Consider the following 13,480-nt stretch of genomic DNA (forward strand, 5'->3'; position numbering starts at 1 on the left):
GATAAAATACCGGCATCGGCCAAGGTCGGATCCATGTCCGGACTATTGCCCCGGCCTCTAGGAAACAGCAAAAATCACCCGTTGTAGTCCACAAGTCATTCTAGACACTAGATACTAGGGTGTATGTATGAAAACCTGAAACGTGCATAGTCTGAGGTAGAAAGTTCAATAGATAACGGAAGAGCCTTCGGGCTTGAGATCTCCAGCATGCAAAGAAAAGACGTGGCAGGCAAATGAGTGATTCGGCAGGCATTGTGCATTGCCAGGGTCTGAGAGACAGCGCGAAATACCCGCCCGTTCATGGCTTCGTAGCCCTGGACGGCGAGATACGATACCGCCGCGATATTGGATTTCAGCGTGATATTAAAAACTGTATAATTCCGTGCAAATAAGGGGTACCCGAGGGTTCACGACTACAGGGGAGGCATGTCTAACCTTATTCGGTGAGAAATACCATACCGGGTCATGATAGTGTACTAGTCGCGACGAAGTGGCGGGCTGCTGACCATGTCCGGACTACAACCGGCCTCACTGCTGGGGTGCCGTTGGTGTCCGGACTAAAAAACCGGGTTGGCCGGCTGAGACCCCTACTTACGTCCGGACTGGCACCGGCGTCCCTCGCCCGAGGCGCTTTTTTGTCCGGACTGGCACCGGCATCTATCGGTATTTTCAGGGGTCCTTGCAGGACCCCCGATAATTGGTATAAATGCCTGATCAGGTTCCGGACAAATTTTGGGACTTTAGAGCCCTCAATGGCTGATTTTTTACAGACAAATCGGCCGATTCTGGAGAACAGGCCTGATTTTTTTCCGGACATTTTGGTCAGACTTGGCCATTTCGACGCCATATTTACCCCGGCACCTGCCGGGGAAGCTAAATTTAGACGTACCCACGCCACAATTGCCTTTTAGAGCCACTTTTTCGCTGTGATGCCTGTTTTTTTCCGGACAAAAGGTCCAAAATCGGCGATTTTCTTCCGGACAAAATGGGTCTACTTATGGGTCCTCGGGATCAGGCATTTATACTGATTATCGGGGGTCCTGTCCTTGCATCCTCGATTGAGCTCGGTACTCGTCGGTACCGAGACGGCCCATCTGTCTCCCTTCTATTCTAAAAATACCCCGTACACATTTATCCAAGCGCGTCGATCATCTCCACAAGACCCAACCTCTGAAAACTGCTTCAACAGCACATTCTGCGGTTGCTTTGGCTAGAGAATGGCAAGGATTCAAGTCTTTCCGTTGAGCAGCTAGCTGAATTTTTTTATTTGCCTCTACTGCGATCAGCACTGGACGCAGAATGCCGGGCGCTGCACATGCAAAGAACGTCGGACGCGGGGCGCATCTGATCGCTTAGGTTAGGGTTTCCATTGCAGGCCTGGGTCCAGACTGCGCTGCTTTCCCCTGGTCCCTGCTTCCTCATATGGCTTGCTATCTTCTCATGCACATCTGCTTTGGCGTTGCCCTTACCTTCCGATTCTTCTCTATGAAACGACTGTCGCTCCCGGCATGGCCTGCACAGACCGTCGCTGCAATAAGAGACACGCCTGCCCGTATGTAAGACCCTTGTCATGACCCGCCCAGATGATGGTGGCGGCCGAAAGCCGAGCAGCGACGAGCCTCTATCCAGTCACTCGTGGAATGGAACGTATTTCCGTTGCTACACCCTCGGGTCTTATGCGGTTCATCACCGTCCTGTGCTGTCTATATATACCGGCAGACGTCCGCCGATAATGAAAAACGCATCCGGAACACCATGAGTTGGGGTTAGCTGATGGAAATTGCCCGAGGAAGCACCCAAGTATTGTGGGCGGATGTAGTTTGGACGAATGGAAGAGAGACCGCTTGGTATATAAGTGTGTGTGTGTGTATTCTAGGTGAATGGAAGACGGATGGCTTGGCCCTTGTGGCGTTTTGTCCAGGTAAAGGAAGGGGCGAACTGCGAGATAACGAGACGACTTCAATAGCTCACTCTCACGATACAGTGCTTTGAGCAATTTTAGAGACTTGCTCTGCTTCGACTCCACAATCGCATCGCGGTCTGTATGCGCTTACCTGACGGGCGTCCTAAATTGCATTACCCGTTGCATTGATACCAGGCATGAAAGAGGTGAGATGCTGGGGCAAAGCAAATGCAGGGAGAATAGCCCACGGCGCCCGTGCCATCCAGGGAGGCCAGTTGTTCTGATTTTGGAGCTCACGACCCAGTCGATCGCTGCGCGGGCCGCACGTTCGAAAAGGTGGGTGCCTCGTACCAATAGTTCTAAGTAACATGTTGCTGCGCAGAAGCATCGGGCATGCATCTACCAGTGCATGCTACAGTCATAAGAAGTGCAACGATGCAATCCGGACCCTCCAGTCGCTCGATGTGAGGACCGGAATGGCCGATTTGCATACGCTGTAACGGCGGGAACGGCAGCCGCCCGTCTTCATCACCACCTGGCCTAATTGCATTGCTAGAAGCTGACTGGAACACACCGATCGGCGTCTCTGACATGCTCATGGGGTCGGGAAAGGGGCCGCGGGCGGGACCGCCGAAACACTCGGCGGTCTGTGCAAAGAGCCCATGAACGACCGCCTGCAAAGCAGGATTAGTCGGCCTAAAATATCGATACTTTGACCTTGCTCGCTTACCGATTCAAAACAAGCCCCTTCAGCGCTCGGATTTCGCGCTTGACCTCCTCTTCTTCCGTGTTTCCCTCAGCACCCCCGACGCCATAACCGGAGCCTCGCAAGAACGTCGACGAGGCGTAGGTCTGTGTCGTCAGGTACCCAGTGAAGTCAACAAGCGCTTGGTGTGTGTGCTGGTAGCGAGGAAACTGTGGAGGAGAGGGTAAAGAGGACTGCAAAGTGGAGAGACCGCTGACTAGCGAGGATGGTTGGGGAGGTGGGGGCGGGTTGAACGACCAGGTGCAGGATTCGGGGTGGGAAGGGTCGGAAGGCACGAAAGGTGATGATGATATGAGCATCTGCCATATTTTCTCCTGTAACACATGCGCGCGTCAGGTTCGGCAACTTGGGGTTTGGGAACGTACACACCTGGTATGTAACACCCTCTGGCGTGTCTAGCCAGGGTATCTTGCCACGCAGGCGTTCGAACAACGTTTGCGCTGTCGGCTCCTTTCCCTCTGCAGTGAACTCAGCGAGCGCGCATCGTAACAGAGTGTATCTTGGCACGTCGTCCAAACGATCTTCACAGACAGTCAGAATATCGTCGATGGTTCGGCAGACCCTGTATTCGGGAGGCTCCTTGAATGGATCTGAACGAGGAATGTCGGCATAAGATTCCTTCTGGGTGTCTTTCAGTGTCTCCAGAGACTTGTTCAACCGCAGTACGAGATCCTTCTGTTGCCTCCGCAGAGCATGTCGGGCTTGGTATGTAAGCGCTAGACGCGGTAGGATGAATCGCTGCAGGTAGACTCAGCGGGACGGGTGTATGGTGCGTTAACACTGCTTTGCGTACGTAGAACACCAGTAGGAGGACAGCAGAACCTCCGGCCACCCACGTAGATATCCTAAGGATTCCGGCAAGGAGGTCGGGAAGACGTGACGGAGGGGGCTGGGGGTACGTCCGAGGGGGGACTTGCGGGACTTGCACTTGAGAGGGCTTGTGCCCTTCGTCAGTTGCAAAGACCTCTGCATCACGATGCCCTCACCAGTTCACGAAGGAGCCCGTCGATCTCGGGTTCCGTCAACCCTTTCTCTGTCAGAAATCTGCGCTTCGCCAATATATCTTCATTCTTGATTTGTGGGGACAACAAGAACGTCCGAGCCCGCGCGAGGAGTTCATTTCTCTCCAAACCCGACTGTGCTGGACCCGATGGCGACGCTGGTACCCCCGATGAGCTCTCTATCTTGCTGCTGGGCGGTGGTTGAGTGTCCTCACCAGACATGGAGTTAATGACGGAATTCGGACGCGAGTCCGGCTTTCGGCCAATATGCGTAAGGTATCGCGCAGCACTGATAACCGCTGCGCAATGCGCAATGCCGGCGGCCTCACATAAGATAAAGCACCATGGCCATGGGGATATCTATTTCGACACTCATTTCCCTCGAAGTTGACGCACGCCAGCGTCGACGCCAGGAAGAAGACCAACAATGGAGGCGAAGTCGAGTCCCTTCTTGGGCAAGACCGAGGAGGAAACGCTTCCGTTTTCTACTCAAACTCCCATTCGCCGGAGGAATGCTTACACCCGCTCGTTAGTGAAATGTGCTTTGGTGCTAACCGGCTTGTGGGCTGCTAGGGGCTTCCTACTGGGTGGAAGGGACGCGCGCCGGCCGCATTTCGCAGATGTTCATGGAGATCCCTGGGCAATCAGCGGATTTGGCGCACCCGGGCCTCTCAAACATCATCATCAGCCCCCGCTGAAGGGTGAAGCGGCGGAGAAGCTGTTCCTGTGCGTAATGATACCATCTGCGTCCGTCCGAGGCTCACCGCCATAATAGCTCTGTGCCTAACAATGAGAGTGCATTAGCCGCCTCGCGCACATACGCCACCCATCCTCATCTTGCGGGGTCTGTGGAGGACTTTGAGGATGCGAAGGTTATCCTAGAGCTCTTCCAGACGGAGTTTGGCATCCCTCCTCCCGAGGACGAGCCCATCTTCTCTGCCGGTACCCCAGAGTCGCGGCACGCCACCTTACACATCCCTCATTACAAGAAGCCGAAGGCCTGGATTGACGTATACTACCCGGTCATGAACACCCCTCTCGACCACAGTCTGCAGATCTTCAATGCGGATGGAGAAAGCATCTGGGATGCCAACCTTGAAGAAGACGGCGACGAAGGAGACCCAGACGCCGCGAAATATAAGGATGCCGTCCCAGCCTGGCACGGTCTCAGCCGCGGGGGTGAGGTGGAAGGCCACCTGATCTACGCTAACTATGGTACCAAGGAAGACTACGACAAGCTAGTTGAGGCGGGTGTCAACTTCACTGGGAAAATTGTCCTCGCTCGCTACGGAGCCATCTTCCGCGGCCTCAAGGTATGAGCTTGCCAGCTGTGCGTTATCATTTGACTATAATATACGTTAGATCAAAGGCGCTGAGGACCTAGGTGCAGCAGGGGTCCTCATCTACTCAGACCCTCGCGACGATGGCTTTGTTACAGCAGAGAACGGCTACGACGCATACCCCGCTGGTCCCGCTCGTAATCCGACCGCTGTGCAGCGCGGATCCGTGCAGTATATTTCTGTCTACTCTGGTGACCCCAGCACACCTGGGTACCCCGCATACGAGAACGCTCCAAGGACTGAAGGAAGTAATATCCCGAAGATCCCCAGTCTGCCGATCTCTTGGGCGAACGCTGTTCGTTTGCTCGAAGAAATCGGTGGTGTCGACGAAGGTAGGAAGCTAGACGGTAAGACCAGTAGAACCACTGTTAAGCTCGTCAACCATGGTAAGCGGTTCTACGAATGTTATTTATAGCATGCTAACCAGATCGCGATTGCAGTGGACGACAAAATCACCCCTATATGGAACACGCTGGCTGTCATCCCCGGTCATGTTAGCTCTGAAGTAGTCTTGGTAGGATGTCATCGTGACGGTATGGGAATATGCTGCCCACGACACGGAACTCTATATTTACACCTCCACCACAGCCTGGGTTATGGGCGCTGTCGACCCTGTCTCTGGCACTGTCTCTATTCATGAGATTGTCAAAGGCTTCGGAGAGCTGATTCGAAACGGATGGAGGCCTCTTCGCACTATCGTATTCGCGAGCTGGGATGCTGAAGAGGTACATACTCTTCCGATGCTTGGTATAGGGGATTGTGCTGAACTGCGTCACAGTATGGCCTCATTGGCAGTACAGAATGGGCCGAAGATTTCGCTGAATGGCTCCCCGAGCATGTTGTGTCGTACCTCAATCTAGGTAAGCAATTCATACTGGTTATTTACTTGGGTTAATCTCGCCGACATTTATCTATTGTAGACGTCTCTGTCGCGGGCTCGCGGTGGCAGGCATCCGCCTCTCCTTCTTTGGCTGATCTTATCAAGAAGACTGCCAAGGACATCACGCACCCTACTGACCCTCAGCGTACCCTCTGGGACGCGACCACCGATAACGGTCCGTTTGAAGGTGAAGCGGATGCGGAGTTCACGAAGATGTATGAATCTGAACAGAGCACCCGGGAGAAATATCAGACTGGGATTAGCCCTCTTGGGTCAGGAAGCGACTTCACTGCCTTCCTGCAGCATCTGGGGGTTAGTAGGTCGTCCAAAGCCTTGGAAAACTCGACTGACCCGGCTATAGATCGCAAGCTCTGATCAGGGCTTTGGATTCACACCATCTGATGCCGTGTATCACTATCATTCTATTTATGATTCTCAGAGGTATCAAGAAGTGTATGCCGACCCTGGCTTCCACCGCCACGTACGTGAATTCTTCGGGTGCTTCAATGATATAGCATACGAATGGTTCTCTCTAGGTTGCCGTTGCGAAAAGTCTTGGTCTCTTGACTCTACGTCTCGCTGATGCAATCATTCTACCTCTGAACACAACCCAGTATGCATTCGAACTAGACAGTTATCTGGATATGTGAGTCATTCTGTGCTGTACAAGTTACGTCTTTAACGCCCGGTGTCAGTGTCGAAGAGCAAGCTTCCCAGGCGTCCTTGGACACTCCGGACTTTTCTGGCTTACGCGCCTCCATACGGAGGTTGCAGTCCGTCAGTCTGGAGTTAGATAAGGAGAAGATTGAAGCCGAAGAGGAGTTCAAGAACTTACTCGATGAGATCCGCAAGAAGCCTGCCTTCCTGAAGAGGATCATCCGCTGGCTCAAGAAGGTTTTCCGTCATCACCGCCATCACCATCATGACGATGACTTGTCGTCGGAAGATGAGAGTCTCAGGTTTGCGCACGACCTACTTGCCGCGTACGGTGAACCTCCCCGGCACCACCACAGGCCTACTCTGGGTCCCCTTCCCCCTCACGCCTGTGCTGAACATAAGCTTGGCCGTCCTCCGCGCCACCCTGATGCAGGATTCCCACATCCACATGGTTTCCCTATTCGGAAGTTTATCCAGGCAGCGAAGAGAATTCAAAAGATAAACAAGAAGTTGAGTTCGTTCGAGAGAGGTGTGTATCATCTGCAGCTCTCTCGGAATTGGTCTCAAGTTTGGTCACCAGGCTTCATCTCGGAGGAAGGCATCAAGGATAGAGAATGGTACAGACATCTTGGTGTCGCGCCTGGAAAGTGGTTGGGTAAGTCGCTTGGTCCACAAACCTCTTAGCACGGCCTTACAGAAGAATATTTTCAGGCTACGGCGCAACCACCTTGCCAGCCCTGACAGAAGCCATCACTATTGACAAGGACGTGGCCCTTGCAGAACACGAAGTATCTCGTCTGGTAAACGTGGTTGAGGGCCTGGCTACGTCATTGCAGAGCTGAGCGAGGATCTCTTGATGACAAGCAAATAATCAAATAGCTTATGTATGCATTGATTGTACGCGCATCTGCAGCAGGCAGTCATACTTCTGTGCTGTACACTCCGTTAGGTGCATATTACAGCTTTCCAACGCCACTGTCCTATTTGACCGGCTTCGGCGATTCAACGAACTGTATGCTGTCCCCGATGCGTGTTATGTCGGAGCTGTTGTCGGATCCTGAACTTATGCCTCCATCACTTAACGAGATGGAAGGACGACTCTGTTCAGAACTGTCCATGGGAGACACCTGAGTATGAATCAATAATCCATTCACATTTTCGGAACCTAGTCGGACGATACCTCACTAATAGAGCACCTTTCGACAATGGTGCGTTCCTGATCCCAATTCCATTCCGTGAGGGATGTCCTTCCTAAATCCGTCGACTTCATCCTGGTACGCAGCTGTACCCTGGAGGCAAGGCTGCGGAGTATTCCCAAAGCATAGAATTTGCCTGTGGAGAGTACGAAAAGAAGAACTAATTGGTAGTTCGCAGCCTGCAACGAAGAGACGCATATGGTCAGAATTGCGATGATCCACTCTATCACTCGGAGGGTGCACTTACTGGCCGAGCATGATAGATGCACACAGCAATCAACATGGATACAAATGGGACGGCAGCGGACTCCCAGGCGATGCCGATGATGTGCCTCAAGGTCTTGTCTAGATAGCTGAGCCCGGTCTTGGACCGCCAGAGGAAGATTGATACTATACAAGATCGTCAATTAGTATATAACAGATCAAGCATACCCGTACTTGCATATCGTCGTGACAATGGAGTCAAGGGCTACCAAATGCATTGAGATGTTATCCATTTAAGGTAGGATATCTGAGCACGTACCGAGAGATCCGAATATCCAGTACGAAAATGCAAACTTAGCCTATATAATGGTTAGCAGCATGCGTCATCAGAACCAAGGTTCTGAGCGTCACCGATGGCATATTCCTGGTCCTCGCCCGCAGAGGCTGCATAAACTCGAATTGAGGTGCATAATCCATGATCAGGGAGAATCTACGCACATCTTCCACTGTGACGTCGCCCGTAGCTTTTCCTACCTCAATGGCCTAAGCCAGAACTAGTGTATAGTAGGCCTTGAGAAGTGGTACGAGTAACATACCAAGAATACGTTGACAATGAAAATTGAGAGCGTAAGTGCGACCAAGGGAATCAATATCCACATCTTTTTGTTCGTGGCCTGTGGAAATTTTCAGCTTTTACGATGTGGGAAGGGGATGAGCGCATTACCATCCAACATCTCCGAACGAGATACGTTTCACAAAGCACGACAATCACGCCGTTTAGGAGGATGTCCGTCCATTTCAGCGGGCTTGCGGACTACGTATGTCAGTATCAACTTCAGTATCACCGACTTTGATCAGGATAATGATGTCGCACCCATGGATGGTCAAGGATAGTCACGAACCACACTTTATAGATCTCAAGTGCAGTCTGTAACCTGGAAGAGCAATACGGTCAAATCGCCCCTCTGAGCACGACGGAAAATTAGTGGGACAGAACTCACATGGACAGGACGACCAGCGTCCCCACGAAGGCCTTTAACCGCAGGGTATCTTCTATCCGGCTGTCCCAGTAACGAACGGCCTGCGCGAAGAGGACGCCTTGACAAAGTGTCTGCAGGAGTGCCTCTAGAAGGATAGGTCCGGTTGTTGAAGCACCAGGCTCCGTATCAGCATCCATAATCTCCAGGACTATTGGCACGATCATTGGAAACGACCGTGATCCTGTCGAAAGGGATGGTACCGGTACAGACATAGGTCAGCCGCATACACGCTTTTATGTTGACACTGGTCCGAAACGGAATAAGTTGTGAGCCATCCGACGCAATAAAACAGTCTCGGGAAGAATTTGGATGCGGACGACATTACCTCAGTGTTAACTTCACTCAAATATAGCCTCGAGGTTCCAGGTACCTGAACGTCGCTGGCAAGAATTATTTCACATTACGCTGATTACAACAAATCATAACATTCGATTCCTCTCTTCACGGAAAGAGGCGCGATTAGTGCATATGGGTATCATGAGAATTCACTAGCACCAGATGGTTGAAATAAGAATAAGGCACAACAGATAGACCTAGAGGCGAAGGCGCGGGCGGGCACGGGAGTTCGATACTTCATTCGGGATCCAAGGAATCGCCATTGAGACGGAGATGTTCCCAGACGGTAGGGTGCTCCGTTTTAGCATGCTCGACTTGCTCGTTTAGCGTAGGATTAGTGAACACCGAGGGCGGGTTAGGGTCGATCTTATTCTCGTATCGATGTCTGCAACAATATTTTGACTATGGATATGAAATGGGGTTCGTAATGATACGCACTTGCACAGATAGCAGATCTTCCCCTTCTCCGGCGTACTCGGCTCAACCAGCACGAATAGGGTCTGCACGCAGTCCTCAAAAGAAGGGACATCTTCGTCCGCCTCTTCGCCAGGTTGACTCGCTGACGTATTTGATTCTTCTTTAGTCGACTCCTCCTTCACGGGACCTTCAGGGCCATTCGGACCGGACGATGGTGGGGGAGTCGGCTGAGCCGGGGCGGTCTCCTCCAGCCGAGGTCGCTTGGGTTCCGGCTCGTCAACACTCGTGAGGTCAACGACCTCCCGGGGCCTCGTAGACCCAAGGGCAGATGGGGACACCTTCTGGGGAGAGTCCGCCGTGCGCGCTGACAACGGAGTAGGGGGGTACTGGGCCTCGAGTTCAGGCAAATTCATGCTAGGCGTAGACGGGGTTATAGGGTAAGCGTTCTGGGACGCGCGTCTCTGAGGCATCTGCCGCATGTGAGGATGACCCGCGTATACCGGGCCACCTGAGGATACTTGAGTGTTAATAGATAGAGGCCGTATTGGATACGTGCTGCTATGACTCGAGGACGGTCGCGAGCTGTTTGGAGTTGAATGATGTGACCGCGGGGCTGCGTGCATCGGAGGTCTACCAATTACATCAGGAGCACCCGTTTGTTGTGATGGCACTGGCACATAGTAACCGTGAGGGGGACCAGGTGGCTGATGCGCATGTGGATACGGGGGAGCCTGTGGTTGAGATGGTACTATGCCAGGATTCATCACACCGGGATGGGGAACTGCATTCGATGGGTAGACCGTGTGCTGCGCACGATTCTGGAGGTGGGGGTTATGGGCTACTTGGTATTGCATAGGTTGACCGTGCGCTGGAGAATATTGTCCGATCACCTGCTGCGGTGGCACATAGTGAGGACGCGCGGGCCCATACTGCGGCACTTGGACAAGGGGGGGCGCATTGGCATATACCGTGGATCGAGGGTCTGGGTGGGGTGCGCCAGTCCCTGGCTGGTACACCACGTCCCCCGGATGTTTCGGCTGTTGTGCCGGAACCTAGTAATTGTCAGAAGGAAACCGGGAATACTAACAGAGGTGTATTACCGGATGAAAAACCTGTTGCGGCTGAGGGTATGATCAATCATATGTAAAGCCTCTGAGCAAGGAGAGACTCACCATGACCTGTACGCCATGCATGCGCCCCGCGGGAGCGGAGTGTTGAGCATGCTGCAAAACACAGATGTGATGAGTTATTTCTTCTATCGGACAGAATTGAAGTTTCCGGAGGACGAACGTGATGGTGAGTCATGTCCGACGAACGTCGGGTCTGTGTCATATCTTGAGAGACACGTCTGACCTGCTGGAGAGTTAGTGAGAATGAATTCAGGACATGGACGGAAATAACATACAGGTACCGCCACTGATGGACAATTTAATAATGATCATCAGTTGATAGACTTTTAAGAACAGAAGTTGCACACACCAGGTATTACATTAGGCTGCGATGTCGTGTGTTGTCCTTGCTGCTGTGGCATGCTATGTGGTTGAGGTTGACCTTGCGCCGGAGGGGGAGGGGGAGGCGGTTCAACGCCATTATTCGACGGAGGATTTTGGGCGGTTAGAAGCGCGATGAGATTGTTGTGCAGGATCGAAATATCCTTCAACGCCATTTGATGCTTGCGGGTGAGTGTATCGAACTCCTGCATCAGGAGTTGCATCTTCTGTCCTTTCTCAGCCGCAGCCAAGCGCAGGAACGCGTCGACCTCGCCCCTAAGTGCTCTGTTCTCGGCCTGGAGCGCTAGGACAGCTTGCACATGATCGTCCTTTCCTGCTCTCATCGCCGTCATTCGCGTTTTTAGAACGTCCAAGCTTTGTGCGAGCCGTCGGTTATCCTCCCAAAGACTGGAGTTGGTAGACTGCAACTGCGCCAGCTTGGCCTCCGCGTCCCTCAACCTCGGGACTATGCCCGGATAATATCCCAACTCTGCTAGACACCCATTCGCTGTGTTTGACAGAATTTCTAAGACCTCGGCTCGCAGGCTGTCATCGTTCTTTGCGGGACTGAAGAGGGCAAGTCAAGGCACAATGAAAGGTCAGTTCTAAACTGGGTGAATCGGGCAGAAAGCATACTTGACTGACGTTGCGCTCGTACTCGGCTGCGAGCTCTGCTGCTGAGCCGCGTCCATTACAAGTGAGACAGAAGATGAGAAGAAAGGATTCGTATGCTCTTGCTTTCAGCGTCGTCGGCGACTTCGATCACACTCGACATATTGGCGGCCGCCCGTTGCCGCGGCACCAATAGGCACCCACCGGTCCCCCGCGCACCGCTGTCGATCACCGGTGCTTCTGGACGCGTCGCGACGCGTTCGAGTCGACCAATAATTAGCTGCCTAGCATAAATTACATGAATTACTACTTGGATATACATCACCTCTGGCTCTCACCGTCGGAGGCACAACGGGGTCTATCAAACAAAGCGGGAACTCTACCCCCGCATAGTCTGCCAACATCCTCAAGAGTCCGTAGATTCCTCCCGTCTCGGCGGGTGCAGCGGATCCACCCTCCGTGGAAAGTGTGCCAACGTAGGTTCGATGCATGGCGAAGGATGGAGTGTATCAACTGCAAGATCATAGTCGCATCCAAACGTCGAGATAGGAATGGTGGGGAGGGGCCAAAATTAGCTCCTGCGTGAACGCCGCTGACAGGCCTCCCAGCAGTGGGAGATGCACCATCACACGTCGGTGTCGGCTGGCCTAGTAGCCGGTTCGTACGCCGGCAGGCGTGAGTCCTGGTACAGGGGGAGTGGGGGCGGCGAAGGGGGACGCCCCTCCGTTCTTGAGAATTCTTCGTGTGCTAATTCCTCCATTTCTCGTTGAATGCGATGCCTCTCGACAACTTCTGCGATGCGGTCGCGCTTGGGCTGTTGCTGATATGTGTAGATGCAGCGCGCCAAGCTAAGAAGCACAGCAACGCCCGCGAGGCCTCCGAGAACGGCGCCTATAATAGCGCCCGTGCTTGGGGGATGATCACGTACAGGAAGCGGTGGGCGGTGCGTAGATGATGGTGGTGGTGGAGCAGGGTGATATGGCGTGGCAGGAGCAGGTGCTCGAGAGACTGTGATCGGGGCGTTATGGGCTGCCGAGCGTGTCGAGGAAAGCGGACGACGACTGGCCGCATTGGATGAAAAGGACCCGCTCGAAGATGAACGTCCCCCTTGACTATGTACTCCCGCAGAATTCGGAGAGGTCGTAGAGTATATCGTGACGGCTGAAGGCGATGACAAAGAGGGTGAGTGAGAAGCAATAGTAGTGGTGTCTTGAGCTAGCACAGAACTGTGGGAGTTATGGAATTTATGCCAACGGTGGAAACGGTTCGTACATACCAGCAGCAGTAATAAATAAGCGAGAATACACACAGCCAAGGCCAGTACATGAGATGTACTGCCTGCCTGCCCCGCCAGGAAAGAGCAGCAAGCAACGAGTGGGGAGACGCGAAGAGCGTAGTGGGAGGCTGCGGATATCTATACGGCTGCACCAATTTCGTAAAGCATTCTACGCGTGATGAGACTTGTTTCACGCCTATGTACGGCTGCAGAGAGCGGTGATATATGCTGGACGTGGTTAACGTTCAGCGTGTTGCCTTGCCGTGGGACGTCAATATTTATAGATCCCCGGGAGTCTCTGGCACTTACTGTCCCTGATCCAATTCGTTCTCTATGACGCCAGTGCTATAGCTTGCTCGACG

The 13,480-nt window shown here is 53.0% G+C and overlaps 5 protein-coding genes across 5 annotated transcripts; 2 read left to right on the plus strand and 3 right to left on the minus strand.

Moving 5' to 3' along the window:
• Positions 1–2,498: 2,498 nt before the first annotated feature.
• On the minus strand, positions 2,499–3,892 carry GLOTRDRAFT_136081 (uncharacterized protein; the record flags this gene model as incomplete). Its single annotated transcript, XM_007864000.1, has 5 exons — positions 2,499–2,577; positions 2,634–2,983; positions 3,039–3,407; positions 3,463–3,606; positions 3,656–3,892. 5 exons carry the CDS (start codon positions 3,890–3,892, stop codon positions 2,499–2,501), a joined length of 1,179 nt encoding a protein of 392 aa, XP_007862191.1.
• Positions 3,893–4,043: 151 nt separating this feature from the next.
• GLOTRDRAFT_70286 (Zn-dependent exopeptidase) lies at positions 4,044–7,604 on the plus strand. The gene is made up of 12 exons (XM_007864001.1): positions 4,044–4,396; positions 4,446–4,983; positions 5,033–5,396; positions 5,451–5,543; positions 5,599–5,735; positions 5,789–5,870; positions 5,931–6,202; positions 6,252–6,371; positions 6,427–6,536; positions 6,586–7,076; positions 7,128–7,202; positions 7,259–7,604. Exons 1-12 carry the CDS (start codon positions 4,098–4,100, stop codon positions 7,387–7,389), a joined length of 2,712 nt encoding a protein of 903 aa, XP_007862192.1. The 5' UTR covers positions 4,044–4,097; the 3' UTR covers positions 7,390–7,604.
• A 561-nt stretch (positions 7,605–8,165) lies between these two features.
• On the minus strand, positions 8,166–9,151 carry GLOTRDRAFT_125432 (uncharacterized protein; the record flags this gene model as incomplete). The annotated part of the gene is made up of 7 exons (XM_007864002.1): positions 8,166–8,212; positions 8,267–8,306; positions 8,359–8,490; positions 8,544–8,621; positions 8,672–8,761; positions 8,822–8,882; positions 8,949–9,151. 7 exons carry the CDS (start codon positions 9,149–9,151, stop codon positions 8,166–8,168), a joined length of 651 nt encoding a protein of 216 aa, XP_007862193.1.
• Positions 9,152–9,364: 213 nt separating this feature from the next.
• Positions 9,365–11,975, minus strand: GLOTRDRAFT_136083 (uncharacterized protein). Its single transcript, XM_007864003.1, has 8 exons — positions 11,867–11,975; positions 11,220–11,797; positions 11,146–11,156; positions 11,031–11,093; positions 10,913–10,963; positions 10,841–10,861; positions 9,762–10,792; positions 9,365–9,708 (listed from the first exon to the last, which is right to left on the minus strand). The coding sequence occupies exons 1-8, from the start codon at positions 11,920–11,922 to the stop codon at positions 9,561–9,563; spliced, it is 1,959 nt and encodes a 652-aa protein (XP_007862194.1). The 5' UTR covers positions 11,923–11,975; the 3' UTR covers positions 9,365–9,560.
• A 642-nt stretch (positions 11,976–12,617) lies between these two features.
• On the plus strand, positions 12,618–12,856 carry GLOTRDRAFT_125434 (uncharacterized protein; the record flags this gene model as incomplete). The annotated part of the gene is made up of 2 exons (XM_007864004.1): positions 12,618–12,785; positions 12,833–12,856. The coding sequence occupies 2 exons, from the start codon at positions 12,618–12,620 to the stop codon at positions 12,854–12,856; spliced, it is 192 nt and encodes a 63-aa protein (XP_007862195.1).
• Between the last annotated feature and the right edge of the window lie 624 nt (positions 12,857–13,480).

This window comes from Gloeophyllum trabeum, assembly GCF_000344685.1.
Source record: "Gloeophyllum trabeum ATCC 11539 unplaced genomic scaffold GLOTRscaffold_00002, whole genome shotgun sequence".
NCBI lineage: Eukaryota > Fungi > Basidiomycota > Agaricomycetes > Gloeophyllales > Gloeophyllaceae > Gloeophyllum > Gloeophyllum trabeum.

Excerpts from the sequence above, each read along its gene's own strand:
- GLOTRDRAFT_70286 (XM_007864001.1), top strand. The coding sequence starts at position 4,098 with ATGGAGGCGAAGTCGAGTCCCTTCTTGGGCAAGACCGAGGAGGAAACG. Across the intron at positions 6,203-6,251 it reads CCTTCCTGCAGCATCTGGGG|ATCGCAAGCTCTGATCAGGG; the intron begins GTTAGTAGGTCG and ends ACCCGGCTATAG. Across the intron at positions 6,537-6,585 it reads CTAGACAGTTATCTGGATAT|TGTCGAAGAGCAAGCTTCCC; the intron begins GTGAGTCATTCT and ends GCCCGGTGTCAG.
- GLOTRDRAFT_136083 (XM_007864003.1), bottom strand. The coding sequence starts at position 11,922 with ATGGACGCGGCTCAGCAGCAGAGCTCGCAGCCGAGTACGAGCGCAACG. Across the intron at positions 10,793-10,840 it reads CGCAACAGGTTTTTCATCCG|GTTCCGGCACAACAGCCGAA; the intron begins GTAATACACCTC and ends GACAATTACTAG. Across the intron at positions 9,709-9,761 it reads AAGATCTGCTATCTGTGCAA|ACATCGATACGAGAATAAGA; the intron begins GTGCGTATCATT and ends ATATTGTTGCAG.